An 18,360-nucleotide genomic window follows, 5' to 3' on the forward strand; every position below is an offset into this window, starting at 1 on the left:
CAATAAGAGGGAGGCCATGTGCAAAGAATCCTAGGCCTGTTTGCTTTGATCGGGCACAAAACTAAAGCCCAGATGAAGATTTCTGTTCTCACATTAGAATTTTTTCAGAGCTTGAGCCTTGCTTAAGGTTTGGCCATTAGCTTCAGTCTACAGACACACCAGGGCAGAGTGCCTTCTGGCACTAAATTATTTAGATCTCATGTTTGTAGGCCTTGCAAGATGAGGTGGAATGGTTCTAAATCCCTTACCACTGCTAAATACAGAAAAGTGGCAAGGAGCTAAACAGCACAATTCAAAACATAAAGTGGAGATAAATAGGAAAAGGGGAGAAAAGATTAACTCAATCTGATTTGCCTGTTTGGTGATCAAGAGGAGAGCAGATCAAGAATTTCTCCACTTTGACCTGGATCGAAAGCCGTCTATAATGGTTTGAACTGCTGTACACTGAACTTTTCTAAACACTCAAAGATGCTTGATATGACTGTGCAAGCACACGCTGTTCACAGAGACACACAAGCATTGTGGAGTCTTTATCTCTCCCAGAGCAGCAGTGAACTGTTATGTTGTGACTGAAGCAGAGGAATCCCAGATGAATAAGAGGGGGCGGGTGCCTTTGCAGCTTGTCATGCATTTCAATCACTATTCTCTGCCGGAATTTAAAAAACATATACTGTGTAGACATAGTGTGTAGAGCGCTTCAGAAGCATGCAGCTGCTCCTTCCACACTGAACACTACAGAGTTTCTAAGTCATTAGGCTTTACATTCCTTTGCATGGCTGCATACATCCTGTTGGTGAGCTAATGAGTATGAATCTTTAACGTCTCTGTGTCATTCTGTGTCTCCCGTCCATCAGCATCACTCTAAATCTTCTTTGTCACTGTGTGGCCTCAGAGTCACAAAGACTGACATGCGGCTGTAGATCTCCCCCACTCTCGGCACACAGCAATCGCGACTGCACAGCAACACACATACACCTCTGTGAGGCAATGACACAGCCGTATATATCAATGGACTGTCATCCCTGACAGCTTAAGTAGCCCATTACATTATTTACCTTCCAACAGCTTTTTGCCTGCCGGTAGTAGGTCAATGACATCCCATTACATTTCTTATGCTTAAATCCATTACTTAAAAAACAGGCCACGAAAAAAAAAAAAATAATACCACTGCATATAATATATGGAACTATTCTTGAGTACTTTCTCAGATGTGAAACCACATTCTGTTTACTGAAGTGCAGTTTATTCCTGGTGTTTTGGTGCACCATAGGAAGGAGACAGACTGAAAACCATTTGTCACATGGAGTAAAAAGACTCTCACAGGCCTCGTACTGATGATTTCTTCTGACAATCTCCAATCAAAACCACAAAGTTCACACCTGTAGAAATGGGTTTAGTCGGCACCAAAACACAGCTCATCATAGCAGCAGCAACGGTAAATCGTACAAATATGCCATTCGCATTACAAAAGGTGTCGAGTGCATACATTTGGTTGATCAACACAATGTCATGCCAGAGTAAGGTTCACTTTCCTATCTTGCACTGTTTTTGCCGATGCCCTCTGTAACAAATGGCTAAACTGGCTCCACAAAAACAACTGACAGAGCTGCACTTTGTTGCACAGGACAAAGGTCTGTCTGCTTTACTTCGATGGCTGCTGAAAACTAAAAGACACTTCTGTTTCTTCTACACCGGCTGCCTGCAGAGGTGAATGCGTTTATACCTGACCACATGACCGTGCAGACCTTTGTGGGCACGGACAGACGATGGACTTAACATAACATGGACCCTTGTGCCTATGCAGACACGGAAAGTATCATTTGTGCTTCGGGCTCGAGACAAGAGACTCAGAAGTGGCTGTAATCACAGCCAGGCACAAACACAGACAGAGAATCCTCCCACACCTTGGTTATATTATATTTGACAGAACTCCGTCCCAGTGTCATCTGATGGTGGTGAACAGAAGATCACATAAGCTCCTTTCAGACACGCACTCCTTTCTGTTAATGTGATGGCATCTGAACACGCCGGCTTCATGTCTGAATAAATACTCTGGTTACTTTCAGTATGAGTCAGGATGTCAATCTTATTAGGTTGGACCTTGGTAACACTTTCAACAAGTCTGAACTGCATTAGGGCTGCAAGGTGGCAGTTGGTAGCACTGTTGCCTCGCAGCAAGAAGGTCGCTGGTGGGGGCACCGGGATCTTTCTGCATGGAGTTTGCATGTTCTCCCTGTGCATTATGGGTTCCCTCCGGGTTCTCCGGCTTCCTCCCACAAGTCCAAAAACATGTTGAGGTTAATTGATCTTGATTGATTTTAAATTGTCCGTAGGTGTGAATGTGAGTGTGCTTGGTTGTCTGTCTCTAATTGTAGCCCTGTGATAGACTGGTGACCTGTCCAGGGTGTCCCCTGCCTTTGCCCTGGGGCGGCTGGGATAGACTCCAGCCCCCCACGACCCTCGTGAGGATTAGGCGATGTATAGATGATTGATGAATGGATGAACTGCATTAACAAACAGGCATGCACAAGTAGCAGCACTTTAAGAGATTTGAGGAAGGTTTTTTTTTTTTACATTTCAGCACCAATCTTTTTGGTCCAAAAACATCTGAGAGAGCATAAAAGAAGCAGTTTATGTGTCAGCAGCACACTTTCCAAGGGGATGTCCATAAGAATAAAACTCTACTGTAATAAAGCCAGAGACTAAACATCTATCTATCCATTATCTATACATCGCTTAATCCTCATTAGGGTCGCGGGGGGCTGGAGCCTATCCCAGCTGACTTAGGGTGAAGGCAGGGGACACCCTGGACAGGTCACCAGTCTATCACAGGGCCACACTTAGAGACAGACAACCAAGCACACTCACATTCACACCTACGGACAATTTAGAATCACCAATTAACCTCAACATGTTTTTGGACTGTGTGGGAGGAACCCACGCTGCACGGGGAGAACATGCAAACTCCACACAAAAAGATTCCGGTGCCCCCACCGGGACGCGAACCGGCAACCTTCTTGCTGCGAGGCAACAGTGCTCAGAGACTAACAGCTCAGAATAATCAGAATGAGATTTGAAAAAATATGCAATGCAGGTTTTTACGAAGAATTTAGGAGGAGCAGAAATTTAGTTTGTTGTTTCCAGCTGCTTGCAGGAGTCTTTCCTCTGGATTTAATAAATATCTGCAGTATGAGACAGCAGCAGACCGACAGTTTATGAGCTGCAGTGAAATCATTTATTATATAGGTCTTAGTTGAGTTAAAAGATAGAATGCAGTCACTTTAACAGATTAATAAAGCCAGCAGTGTTACATACCAAGAAAATGGCTACAGATTCAGAACATTCTGTACATGATGATGTATAACTCGGACTGCACACAACTCGCTCAAGAAACTTAATGTGCAAACCATAATATAATGCCAGAATATATCAGAATCTCAAAAAAAAAAAGAAAAAACTGGAGGCATCAACAATGTTTTGGTATGAAACACTGAATATAAATAATATCAAGTTTGTTTATAAAGCTCCACAGGTGACCTTTAATGTTTTCGTCACCATCATAATACTCTCCTGCCGGGATGCACCCCGAACACTTGTTCTCTTGTTTGCTTGGTGACTGCATGTCATGCTACAACGTTGCAGTTGTCTGAGAAATATTGCCGCAACTCACATACGCAACATGCATTCTTATTTTCCCCGGCTCAATGACATTAACCTTTCTCCTGCAAAATCAATAGCATTTTATTCAATTCCTCTCTCTTAGCTCTCACTAAAGGTTAACGCATAAGAGATTGGATTGGTCAGAGCACAGTTCTTTTATTGGCTAAAACAATGTCTGCGAACTGGCATTTGTGTTGAAATTTAATGAATTGATTTTCATGCACAGAAAAACATGAGTGAGGGGATTTCTTTAATCCTGGCATTGGAAGCGATTTGGTAAAATCCATAAGCACAGTCTTAGGTCTGAAAACATATCTAAGCTCTGATCACTACTCAATAGTTGCTTTTTTTTCCAGTCAAAGAGACCTTGTTACAAGGGAACTTAAAACCTATTCAGCCAAAGGCCAAGCATTCACCTTCAAAGATTTTTTTTTCTTTTTTACAAAAGCACAGTTATTTGCTGCTGCACTAAACAGACAGACACTGTTGAACAGCTGTTCATATGTTAACCTGCAGAAAGGAGGGAAAAAAAACTGTTTAAGGCAAACAGATTGAGGCTCATGTCACATATGTTAAGCGTAATGGGACCACATTTCCTAAATGTTGTTGTTGTCCTTCAACTAAGAGTATTTCCAGCTAATGTGTATGCTCTCATTGACCCACTGTAGACTGCATAAGGTCCAGGATGTTAGTTAAGGAGTGCTGCAGGCACAGAACTGTGTGCACTGACTGAAAACACACCTCATTACCGAGGTTGACAGGACCTCCCACAGCTGTGAAACCCCTCGCCTTCAGGGATAAAAAACAACGGTCCTAAATGCAAAGTCCTCTTTAAAAAGTTGTTTTAAATGTTTATATTTCACTTTAACTAATGCTATTTTTGTTTTTATTTCCACTGCAACATTATAAATGTTCTATTTATGATACCTTTTAGAAGTGCTCTCTCTGTCTCTAACTGTAAATCATACTTAATCATTATTTACGGAGCAGTTTTCAAAACAAAGGTATCAATGCTGCTACATTAACATAGTAGGCATGAAACAATGAAATCCACCTTGTGTGGTTTCTGTGCAACTGGCATTTATATTCATTGTAAGAGGGGAAATGCTGCTCCACTAAAAAAATGAGCATCATTTCAAAACCTCATTCTCGTCACCACCTGCAGCTTAAACACAGCAGGATTTGAAGGGAAATGGCCATCTCTGGCTGTGTTGTAAAACTGATGCAAAAAAAAAAAAGCAAAATAAGGAAAATCCTTGCAGTGTGCATGCTGCCCCAAGGCACCACTTATTATGGATTGTTAAAAAACAGCCACACATACAGTGGGTGCACATGAACAGAGAAAACTAAAAAAGATAAAGAGCAAAGACGGTGGGCAAGTGCATCTTCTCTAACCTTAGAGGGAACAGATTTTTAAAAAATGTAGTGTTTGATAAGAAGAAGATGTTTAACAATTCAGTGCCTCTAGTCCCAGACAGAGAAGCACCACATTGATCCCTGTGGGTTTTTTTTGGGGCACAAAAAAGTAGAAATATCCCACCAAGCGGGCGTCACTTCCTATGAACTTCATTTCTCTGGAACTTTTTCATACTGAACTAAATAAAAACATCAAGTTAGTCACACTGAGTCCGAGTGTGAAGTGCGTGGACTCAGATAAACGGTGTCTATTTTGAGGCAGAGTGTGCAGAATATCAACTCAGCTTCAAACGTGTCCTCTGACTGTTTACAGGAGGTGAGGGCTCCTAATTAATGCATGTACACGGCTGCTTCTTTGGTCGTGGTGTGGCAGTTTAAAGATCATTAGTAAATAATCTATCAGCTGGGTGGCATTAGGTCTGGAATGACTTAAATTCCTCATGGGCCAGATCAAACAGGCGGTTTGTTTGTTGCCTTCTTAAATTCTTAATCAGCTACTGAAAGAAAATGCAGCTGTGTAATGTTGAAGAAAAGTATTACGTGTTGCTATGGATGCTTGCACACAGGCATGATGGATTATCAAGTGTAACACCAATTGTAATGAGAAAAATCTATCCATTAGGACCCCTTAACGAGACTCAATCAATATGGCTGTTAATGAGTCAGTGCTCCATCAGAGAGCTGGAGGACCTGACTGAGACTGGAGACAATCAGGAGCTAGACAGATACAGATCCTATAAGCCAATAAATCTACAGCTGCAGCTGCTCTAGACCTCCACTTACCTGCCAGTCCTTCAGGGGATTCAAGCAAGCAAGCAGCAATAGTTGATAGCAGACTCTCAGGGCATAGCAGGACAAGTCAAAGCTAATTTGTAGTTATAGCTGTAATCACCACATTGTGGCGTGAGGTCACATATTTGCTAAAAAAAAGGGGGCATTAACAAATTATAGCGAAACCTACACACGAACAAGGTCATGGTGGTTCTGAAGAAGCCATATGAGGACAGATGCATTTGTGATTTGTCAGTATAGGCTGCTTGTTCTTGTTCCTACAATTTTCTGATGCTGGGTAAAGATAATATGAGACAACTGAAGAAACCCGTGAACATCTCCTTTTCAGTCACACACATCAAGCTAAGGCACTGCAAATGACCCCTGCTCTCCACCGAGAATGAAAATGTAAATGCACAAAATGTAAATGCGGCAATAATTTCCCCAATCAGTAATGAGATGAGGTGAACAAAAAGATGTAACTCCACTTATGTGAGAATGTCACTCCATATCACCAAGTAAGTGAAAGAATGTAAACACAGTTACTGCAGAGAATATAATTAACGCATGATGCGGACTAGTCATGTACAATAGATCAGTCTAACGTTTGAGTGGTGCTATCAGCAGCGTAAAGGTCCCATATTGTGCCTATTTTCAGCCAAGTAATGAATGTGTCACATCTCAATAATGCCATTTTCAATCGTTCAGCTCAAGATACTGCAAAGATGGTTCATTTTCCCATGACTGTACAACAGCTGGTTGTTGCCCTGTTCTAAACAAGCTGTAGTGTCTGTAGCTTTAAAATCAACTGAGCTGTTGCTGTCCACGACCACTTCAGAAAGAAGACTCTCTCTAGATCTTCTATGTGGAGCAAAACATCTAACCATAGAGACCAGGACCTTCGATCTCTTCTAATTGTCTTTCTGAGTGACCATTTTACATGAAAATATCACAGAATTTCCAGGATACCTCCGTTTGTAACTCATGTGTATTTTAACTTTGTCAGACAACATTGTGGTTATAAAATCAAGAGTTTAGCAGCGCAGAATCACAGCTTGTAAAAGGCCTCTGAAGTGAGTGTCGACTAACATGTAGTCATAATGGGCTGCGTTTCAGTCACTATTTCATGCTTGTTCAGTTGTCTGAAATCAGAAACGGAAAAATATGTAAATGAGAACAACTTTATTGGGCAGTCGTCTATATTTGTAAGCAAGCAGAAGAGACACAAACGCATATGTACAGCGGCACGGAAACACATGAACCCACCCAGTCTGTCTTTATTAGTTTAAACTTAGTCTTACGAGTTGCTGTTATCTCTGAACGTCCCTCAGGATTACAGCTTCCACAGAGTTCTGACCTGTGCACATATGATCAAAGCCAATGGGAACGTTTGCCACATCAGCCGCATTACGTGCTGACGCTCAGGATTTTCCTATTGTCATGGTAAAATTACCATGAAAAGTAAAAGTAATCCACTGGATCTTCAGTTCCGTTAGATGCTTGAAATGTGAGAGTTCACTCTTGCAGCCAGCAGCAGAACATTTGGTGTGCTTTGCTCATGGCTGAGACAGTTTGCAGAAGCAGCTTTCGAAAGTAAATACACCTGGTGAACCGAGAGGCAACTACTCATTCTGAAGGGCTCATCATGAAGCGGTGGGCAGTGAGGGGGCAGGAATACACAAACTTTGAGCTAGACGACTATTGGTTCGTTAGCTGGAATGTAGCAGCTCGTAAAGCTGTAAAGCTATCGAGCTGTTGGGCTTGAGGAATGGCAGAAGTAAACGTCTTCATATATAAACGGATTTCACTTTACACTTCCAAATTTGTAACAATCACAAAATAGAATGAGAATGGACTTTTACCATATGGAACTTTATATCTGATAAACTATAAAGTATAAACTCACTCACATTAATCCTTTGCATTAACTTCACATTTAACAAAGCTGACTGTACTTGAGCTCAGCTTTACTTATGCCAAGACTTGCTTCTTCTTCTTTATACGACATCATAAAAATATGCATTTTGCATGTACATATAAAGGGAAAGTTGAAATTCTGTCACAACAGTGGTAGAGAAAAACCTGCACCGGTTGTCCTAACAGAGTGGGTTTGCATTACACTAATGATAGGACTGTAGGATGCTGGGCTTTTAGAGATGCAGCGGGACATCTGACAAGTGAAAACTCATTACTCATAAATAAATTAAAATCTATCACTAAAAGGGCTGCATGTTTCCACACATTTGCACAGTTTTCTCCTCACAAAACACATTTACATATCGTGTTTTGAGGGACTCCTTGACACAATTGACACTTTAAGTTATTGATTGCAAAAGTAAATTAAGATGCAGTTTGGATGATTTTTCTGCGTTGAGCTGCCATCTTCCCAGAAACTATCATTTTCATACATTAACTGAATTCTTCCCCCCACGTAATTGTGAGGAGGTCTCTAAGTTGCTCTGACTGCTGTTTCTAGAAAGAAAAAAAAAAGTTTGCATCGGAAACTTTTCATTTCCATAATGTTGAAGTGTCAGTGAAACATTACCCTTTATTTATAGCTCATTGTTAATAGACACTAAATATATTCTATGTTTTGTACAAGGTGCTGCTTTGAGTCATACTTTTTTTTCTAAGGTACCACTGCTAATCTTTATTAGAGCTACAAGTTTCCTGTACACAGTCTGAATTTCACAAAATAAGTCCAAACAAGTCCATCACTTGTACAGATGCCAGCTATTTGTTTGACAATCATCTATGATACATGAGCCAATCACAGCTTAACGTGGTCAGCGAATTAAAATCAAATTAGACGTTATCAAGTCGTGAATTCGTCCATGTGAAGATGTGAAGAAAATATTAAGAGTCGATTAGGGCTGTGTTAATGTGGAGTATTAATCTCGTCCAATTAGCAAGAAAGTAGAGAACATGGAACAACAACTCTCTGTCTTAAGGGTCCTCTTCTTTCTATTACTTACAAAGCAATTAATTAGTCAGTACTTCTTTAATTCTTTAATTAGAAAGTCCTTCTTTAATTTGACACATTACCAGGCAACCCAGCACTTACTCAAATTACCGTTTAATTATAGCACACAGCTCTCGCAGAAACACACATGTGCACATGCATCCTCCCCTCCGTGTGTCCTTTCCGTGCCTGACAGGGTCTGGGTCCGTGTGAGAGAACTGAAGGTGTGTTAGAGTCGTGATTGGCAGCTGGTGTTGGCACGGTAACAGACAGTCAGGCACACACGCAATCTCAGCAGAGCACTTTCCTGCTGCAGCTGCCTGACCTCCAAACAGGCCCGACAACCAGAGCCTCCGGACATGGCAAGGTAATCGAAAACAACAAAGACCCAACTAAGCTACTTTTTTTTCCCCCCCTCCATACTGCCACCAAATAATAGGATTATGCAACAATTCCCATCACAGTCATTTGATGTTGGTAGAAGAAGAGGAAGAGGGAATCTCAAGGTAAGAAATCTAGGTGTTGTATCAAAGCTGTCTTAAGTGAAGGGAGGCACTCTCTATTTAAGGTTACAGACACTTGCATTTAGAATTCGACATGGCTGAGGGCAAAACAGCGAGCATGTGAGGCCATGAAGCAATCCAGCAGCAGAAGTAGTTGGTTGTCAGTACCTGGAGGCAAGCTGGCTCTCTTCCTCTTCTTGCTATTCTCAGCAGTGTTTTCCAAGGTAGGACACTCGGTCACCAGCGGTCCGCTAGAGCTGCTGAACTGGAGAGGGTCGTTGTTGGTTGACGGATCAAAGGGCAGAGCGTTGAGTCCTGGGAGACAGATAACACAGAACATCACGTTAAATGTAATGAAGCGATGGCTCTTGACCAAGAGAGAACACGCTGTGAAACATCAAAGAGAGAAGCAATATAAAATTACACTTCACAAACAATTCCATCTGCTGTAGATCATGCAATATGAAAGAAAGCTCCAGAACGACTGAGTTTCCTCAACTGATGTTTCCAAGGTCAAGATCAATTTTTAGCCAACAAACATTTACAACTCCAGTGCAGCGCTCCCTTTGCTAACGAGGACCACGTCACATGATGAAAAGCTCCAACAGCAAGAAAAGAGAGTTTTTGATGAGATGTTTTTCTGAACTAAAATATATCTCTGAGTAATAAGACGTGAATACAAAATAGAGTTGAAAAAATAATTATAAACTACAGAAACTTAATTTGAAAAATGCAGGCTGTCCTATAGGCAAGTTTATAAGTAATCCTTAAAAAAAAAAAGGGGGTGATTATTTTGTTGTTCCAGCATCTCATTTCTAAGGATTTGCTGCTATTCCTTGTCCAATATGAGAGTTGTGACTCAATATCTTTGGGTTTTAGACTACCGGTCAGACAAGCAAGCAATTATAGACGTCACCTTGGGCTTATTTTGCAGTGGGCTTTCTGCACTACAAACAGCCAATCAACTACTGAAAGAAAAACAATTGACACATTCATCCATAAAGAACATAATCATTGCCAGCTTTCCTGGTAGAAGCTAGGAACTTGTAAATACTTAAAACTAATTCTTTAAAAAAAAAAGAGAGAGAGAGAGAGAACTTTACTGAGCAAAATCATTTCACTTTCTTTATCAGCAAATGTACATCCTGATTCTAGGCAGAAAGACACATTGATGCACTAGTTGGCTGACATCTCAATCAATATTTTGTGCATGCATAAACACACTGACACGTTTCCTTCTCTTTAAATAAATCTCAATTTTAACAAGGCCAAAATCTAACAAAAGAAAATCTAAAAAAGCAAACAAATAAAAAAACCAACAGCATATGGTGCATTTATTACCTAGAATGTTTATATAAAAGAAAACTGTACAGGATCTAATGCCCCAAACCACTTCTGTAAAATCAGATTTTCAGCTGAGCTTAAACACTGATGCTGCTCTCATGAGGTACTTCTAACCTGCAAGAAAAACTGAAGCTCAGATATACTGTATAATGCAGTCAATTGATCAGACATTGCAGGAGAGGAAAGGGTTTTCTGAGCATTTCTATTCTCATCATATCCTGAATACAAGACAATGAGAACCCTTAACTGTATAAAAAACAAAAAATAATGTGGAGAGTCCCATTAAATGATACACAACTTGTGTTTTCTGCTTAATGTATCAGCTATTCTGTGCTCTTTAAGGGTTGTATTTGTTTATAATTCAGAGCAGGGTCCTGGAGAGACTCAGTCTACATTCATGAAAAATTCATGACACTTCTTTGTGCTCAGATTTGTTTTTCCCTCCATGGCACAACAGATCAGAAGCCCCACTTTACTGTGGCTCTATCAGAGGTCTGAAGGACTCTAATCAGTTTGCATCAAACTCAGACGGTGCTCTCAACATCAACAACACAATTATTAATAGGCATTTAAACTGCAGTCTGCATTTTGTTAAACTCTACTCTTCATTACAAAAGACTTGCACATGATGCTCTAATTCTGCAGTATCTGAGGAATATTTTCACTGAGGTATGATGAGAATACAGATAACTGTCTTTACTTGTCATGACTTCAATCAGTCAATAGCGAGATTGATTAGTAGCTTAACACAGACTGACATTTGAAGCACAAGAAAAAGGAAATGGAGAGAAATTGAGGCCAGGCAGTGTACACTAGAGGTTGACTGATACGTTTTAGTCAGGGCCGATTATTAGGCATCAACATGACTGATAACCGATGCTTCTGCAGCATCATGAAAATCGTGGTGTCAAAATTAAAAATAAAACAAACTCCTACACAAAATGTGCCTTTGTTTATTTCTGTTTTGCACATATTTAACTAAAAGAGAAGTTTATCCTTCAGTGTTGATAGGCTATAACTCGTCACATGTAACCAATCAGATAGGGCTTTGGGCAGGATATTTCTCAAGAGTTTTGTTATTATAGATAAAGACAGGTGGCTGCATTAGAAGCAAAGTAGCACACTTGTTACTGGAAATCAGGCCAAAATAGATTCTTGAAAAAAACAACAACAAAACTATTAAGGTAGTGATGTGTGCACGAGTCTCTTTTTTTTTGTCTCTTACAGAAACACTGACTCTGTATGTAGTTGCCCATAAAAATGGGACAAATTGTGTGAGAGAAGAGGCTAAAGTCATGCTTACAATCCATGCAACACAACTTTAGAAATAAGGCCTTAAAATACATTAAACCTGTGCGTGAGGGATTTGTTAGATTTAGGCATGGGGACTGCATTTGCTGCAGAGTGAGTCTAAATAGATCTTCTGTCTGAGCTCGCACAACCACAAACACACATCTCTTAAGTCGATCTCTACTCAACATCCATCTGTCACACTTCTTTAAAGATGACCGTCAATTGTCTAGAGAGTGAAATAAATCCATTACTCTGCCAATGTTAGCCATGTCACCAATAAACGGCTACAGTTTACATTTAAAGAGACAGCCTTTCGGTCACGGACGGCGTGAAGAGTTAGAAAGAGTGAAACCACACTGAAGAGCTGACGGCCAAATATCACTCAGTTTTAGTAGTTACAGTGTTATTCTAGTTCAAGATGAAGGGAAGAAGTGCACCATTGCTCATAGCAGCCAAAGATTTCACAGGTTTCTCCGTGAAGAAATAAAAAGGACTTCTGAAAAGTGGTGCAAAGGTGAATTGTCCTATAACAATGAATGAATCAAATATGAAGAAATCTGCTGCACTCAAGTATGTGACTAAAAATCTGATGTAGAGCTACATGACGGACTGCATCCAGGACATTTTATGAGAAACTGAGTACCTCATCTGGCTTTTAAATAATAGCAGTGGTACAATGTAAAACTTGGAGGCAAATTGAAGAAAAGCACTCAACAAATCACACATCAGAAGCCAGGTTGTCTTGAGTTTGGGCTCTGAACAGTTGTCAGCGTTCAGAACCAGCAATCAGACAGCCACCCACAGCAGAAATCAATGATGGTGTAAAGAAAATATGAGTGTGTTGGGAGGTGAGTGGTGGTGGTGGTGGTGGTGGTGGTGGGGGGGGGGGGGCGAGCCAGCCTGTGAGTGTGTGTGAGTGTAAACCCATATATTAGCAATGTCTTTGCTGGGTCATCGCCCCTGTCTCCGGTGCTACTCATGTGTCTGTCAGCTGATGAATGGCGTGTTTAAATTTCAACATCTGGCCAGAGGGAGGAGCGATGTCGTCGAGTATCACTCCCCAGGGGAGGAAGAAAATAAATACCAGGAGGCTGGGTGGAGACGGGAGGAGACTGTGGACAAAGGGGCTGCAGAGTAAATTAGGGAAATAAAAACACTAAAATCAGAGAAACTTTATGACCTCAAGAAGTCATAGAAGAAATAGGAAATGATTCTGACCTGCTCTTACATCAAGGATGGATTAACAATGCGCACCATTAATGGTATAGTGAGCCAGGAAAGAACAGTGCCATTAGAATGCGCAGTGAAAGTGTCATTTGGTCATTAAAACATCATTTAGCTGCACTGGAGTTGAAACAAACAAGTGCATCTACTACACTGAATTTCCTGGGTGAAGTGGGGCTAATGTGTGCTGAATATGGCATCCTTATATTATTAAGACAGGTCAGTGATACACTTTATCAGTGACAAAGCTAGTCCTGAGCAATTACACAAACAAAAGCTTGATTCTTCCCACCACACAAATCATCCTATCAATGACCCTGTATTCTGAGTATATTTTGAATCAAGACAATATTAATTAATATTTGAATATCTTCAAGGTGAATTGTTTAAGTAAGTAAGCTAGTCTCCAACAATTGTAAGTTTAATGAAGTCAAGTTTTGAGAAACAATGCCAAAAAATGATTAGTTTCAGCCTCTCAAATGTCTGTGTCTCTTATGACAGTAAACTGAATGTCTTTAATGTGCTCCTTTGGCTGACCATTCGTCCAAAACCCAGATATTGCTCCTTTGTCTAACTGTGATACGTTTTTAACATTTGACATTTTATAGATGTCAGCAAAATAACATCATAGTTGCACCTGCATTATCTTTTATTACAAATAAGTTCATCTGACTGTACTGCAGGCTATAAAAATGCACTTGTACATTTTAAAGTAAGTGAAAAACACTACTTTTGTGAATGCAATCTAATCTAAAGTGTAAAGCTTCCTCAACTTCTGCAAATCATAACAAAAGTCAATAATTGCTTAATTCAGTGGCAGGGGCGGAAACACCAGACTTCTCAAATGATTAGTAGAAGTCAAACACATTTAAAACAACAGATGTTGAACCAAAGTGCTTTCTGATTTCAAAACAAGATTAATGGTACACATTTACTTGACTAATTTATACATTGAGGTTACAAGCATACAAAATTATAGAGACAAATATCAATCCAATGATTTCCTTTGAGCATGCACTTTGCGACAGTGGAGAGGAAGACTCTTAAGGAAAGGAAACCTCCAGCAGGGCTAGGCCCAGGAAGGGCAGCCATCTAACTGGACTGGCAGGGGGAAGGGTCAAGGGCAGAGAAAAAAAAAAGACAGCAGAGAGAAACGGACAACAAACAAGAGAACAGCAGTCCATGTAATTAGATAGCACACTTGCAATTGAGTGCGCTTGATTATGAAATGAGAGCCATTAAATAATGACTCTGTAATTTGCTTTTAATAATGACTTTAAGACACTGGCAGCTGTGGGGATTGAACTTGTGATCTTTCAGCTGGGCTTCAACCAGTGTGGCACTGAGCTCTAATGACTGTCTTACCAGCACATTTGTATAATTCTCCTGTAGTCCTTAATCTAACTCCTATCAGCTGATATACCCAATGGTATGGTATGAATAATGCAGAGCAAAAGGAAATGTGCATCAGCATAACACTGTGAGGAAGAGCATTAGTGGGGGGATGGCCTAAGAGGTGGACTATTAATCTAAGATAGCACTGAGAAACATAGAGCGACCATGTAGACGACTGCGTGTTCATTCATCTGAACAAGGCAAGGGGGCAGATGGTGGCACACTACATCAACATATTCCCAACCTCTGAAATAAAGTAGTTTCTCTGACTGTTCTACTTCATTACTAAACCCTAACTGTCTGTCAACAAACTACCTTTCAGCTCCTCCGATTTGCGCCATCGAACAGGCAAAGCAGCTGAGCCCATTCAGCTATCAGGACAAAACATGAACTGACTTTTCATGCGAAACAGCAAAAACTACACGAGGAGGCTGTGTTGTATGAAAAGACTGCACGATGATCCACAAGATATACATGTTCCCCTGTCCTGTAACTTGAACTACAAGTTCTGTAAATCAAAAATTATGACTGCCGTCAAATAGCAGCTAAAGAAAGTTGCAGCTGGTTGTCACAAGAATGTGTTGGAAGAGAAATTAAACAGAGTACATGTTGTTCAGATGTATTAGATTTCTGTACTTCATATGGTCTAAGACACAAGAACACAACTAGACAAACATCAAAACACCTTCACAAACACCACTTTCACTCTGCAAGGTTGTGAGCTCACAGTTGGATTCACCTGACAGAATTAATGCTGCAAAAAGGAACAGATTTATTCATGATACTCAAATTTAACTCCGGGGGAGAAAAGAGGGAGCAGCAGTTCCCAGAGCTGCTATGCCATCACAAACACGATGCCAAGTTCCTACTTTTTATTCTTTTTGTTATTTTTCCTATACAGCACAGCTCCCTTATGTCTTAAGTCCTGCAAGATGTACGCCCACGCAGACATCAGTGATTTGGACAGAGATGATCAACAGCATAGGTGTTTGCCAAAAATCTGCTAGACAATGACTTCCATCTGAATGGCAGAACCATTTAGAGCAACAAAACCAACCTTCTTTAGTGCTGAAATAAAACATTCAACAAAAAATACTTAGAAGATAAAAGTTTACAATTGATATACAGCAGCCCTATGCAGCAGACCAACTAATGGTCAATCCAAGCTTTTCAGTCCAAAATAATAGCTTCATTTTTCTCCTTTAGCCAAAGTAGCAATCTGTATATTACACAACCAGCAAATGTTTGCAATGTTACTTGATAAAGGCCCTTAAACAATTTAATCAGGAATGAAAATGTGATTAACTTCCTTACCAGCCACAAATTGTTTTAACATTAAAATCAATTAATGTCGATGTTAGCAATACAATGGGGTGCAAGTAGCCGTAGTGGAAAAGTCACCAAAGTCTTGCAATAATGGATTTAAAAAAAGAATAGAGAGGTCACAGTCCTCTTTACCAAAAGGTTCCTGACAGTCTAATGAAGTAATGCATATCACAAGTCATATTCTGATAACATTCATAATCTTGGTGCACTGCAATTACAGCAAAGCTGGCTGCTGTGAGTCAGAGTAATGCGACAGTCACAGGCTATAACTCTGTCCTGTTGGGTGGCAGCTGGGACGTCCACAAAACAGGATCCCAAATTAGCCTTCAGTCACCTGAAAGGTTACTGATAAAACCAAGTCACAGGACCTCCATTAGCTCTCACTGAAATTGTTTCGACGCACATCAGACACCACAATATAATGAGATGTTACTCTATTCATAGCCTTGGGTCTCCATCAGAACAACAGCAAACGTCCAGGGCCAGGACTGTGGGCACCAGCTCCGAGCTTCCTAAAAAGGTAGCCGGCTATGAAGTTATGAGTGCCCTCAGCAGATGTACAAACAAGGTGTCTGACTGATGTGGCTTAGCAATGGATGACAAAGCACGCCAAGCAGCTGTGGTATTCTCAAGAGACTATTAGCCAAGCTTTTCACTTCCTGTGTATTTATAGCAAAGACAAAGAGCAGTTAAAACCATGGGCACATCATACAAGTTGAGAATACACAATCACGTTTTGTGCAACTGCATTGTCTGGCAGACAAAGCTCATTGGAACAAGTAAAATTAATGGTTGAGAGCATCCTTCTTTGTTTCTCACCCTCACACTTCCTAAACAAAAGGGCAAAGCCGCAATAATTTGTTGCCTGTACAAGATATGGCAATCAGTGGTTCACACTTCAAATTACACATGTAGCCATGAGCCGCTGCAGCCTTAGACTATAAACTATGCATGCGTCTTTTTATCGCAATCAAATATATTGTCAAGTGGTTTCACAAACAAGTTTTCCAAATTTTGCTTTAATGAAAATTTAACTTCACTTTTGAATCTTAACACCTGAGGGACCAATTTTCTTCTGTCAGTTTTCAGCGTCGTATTCACAAAGAAGGTAATCACCATGAATACTCTCGAGGGGTTTATGTAATACCTGCTCGTGTTTTTGACGGAGAGTGACACACTTCATCCTGGTAAAACAAAACCTCTGCGTTCATTAAAAGCAGAGAATATTAAAAAGTATGAAGATAGCAGCATAGGCTGGTGAAGCCGCAGCATCTGTTGCAACTCCAAGTGTGATGGGAGTTAGTGTTGCAGGGAATTGATTATGGTGAATACAGAGGACACAGTGACACCGTTACCCATGGGGTCCTCCGCCAACTAGAAGTGGTGCAAAATGCTGTTGTTAAGTTGGACTGTTTCCATGGAGACCTGTCAAATCAAGACAGACTGAAGATCTCTGCAGAGCAAACTGTCAGCTCAGTTGTACACACACCAGATGAAGAGGACATCACAGTCATCACCACATGAACACATAGTAAACACTTTCTCTGCTCCATGTGAACCTACACTGCAGCCATCTGATCATGCATATGTTCTCAAACAGTTCAAAACTTTAAATTTGTGAATGATAAAACTGACTGCTTTCTTTTTTTTTTTTTTTAACTCATATTCTAAATGGTTCATTCTCCAGAGCGCTTGTTGGGTTTGTGCCTTCTCAAACTCTGTGCGCTGTCATTGTGCACTGTTTTTTGAAAATGGCATTTTCATAGTGTCTCTGTCGACGTATATGGTGTAGCTTAAAAGAAAAGTGATGACAGGTGAAGGGAAGTACATTTATCTCAACATTGATTTCTTGTTACAGTGGCATCTGTCAAGGGGTGGGATATATTAGACAGCAAGTGACCAGTTGGTTCTTGAAGTTAATGTGTTGGAAGCAGGAAAAATGTGATGTGAGGGACTTTGACAAACTGCTAGATAGCATCTCCAAAGCGGCAGGTCCTGTGGGGTGTTTCCGGTATGCAGCGTTTTGTACATACCAAAGGTAGTCCAACGAAGGACAGCTGGTGAATGCATGTTGGCAGCAGAGGGTTGCCTGTGCATGCTACTTTGATGCGTGGCACCCGACTAAACATCAATGCAGAGCACGTGCACCCTTCAGTGCGACCGTGTTCCTTGGTGGCAGTGTCCTCTTTAAGCAGATTAATGCGCCCTGCCACACTGCTAACATTGTTTAGGAGTGATTTCAGGAACATGGCAAGGACTTCACATGTTTACTTGGCCTTCAAATTCCACAGAAGTCAATCCGATCGAGCATCTGTGTGATGTGCTGGAAAAACACGTCTGGTCCATGGCTGTCCCATTTCATAATATACAAAATGTAACGGATCTGCTGCATATGTCTTGGTGCCTGATACCACAGGAGACTTTGAGGGGTCTGTGGTGTTCATGCTTCAATGGGCCAGAGCTCTT

The 18,360-nt window shown here is 40.7% G+C and overlaps 1 protein-coding gene across 2 annotated transcripts in view; it reads right to left on the reverse strand.

Annotated features, from left to right (window-relative positions):
• The window catches only part of enox2 (ecto-NOX disulfide-thiol exchanger 2), a 192,579-nt gene that overhangs the window by 94,078 nt on the left and 80,141 nt on the right, over positions 1 to 18,360 (reverse strand). For both annotated transcript variants that reach the window (XM_008294984.1, XM_008294992.1), the window contains one exon: positions 9,481 to 9,627. In XM_008294984.1, the coding sequence (XP_008293206.1) occupies positions 9,481 to 9,627 (147 nt within the window). The remainder of the gene's footprint in view (positions 1 to 9,480; positions 9,628 to 18,360) is intronic.

This window comes from Stegastes partitus, unplaced genomic scaffold (genome assembly GCF_000690725.1).
Source record: "Stegastes partitus isolate 25-593 unplaced genomic scaffold, Stegastes_partitus-1.0.2 Scaffold22, whole genome shotgun sequence".
NCBI classification, from domain to species: domain Eukaryota; kingdom Metazoa; phylum Chordata; class Actinopteri; family Pomacentridae; genus Stegastes; species Stegastes partitus.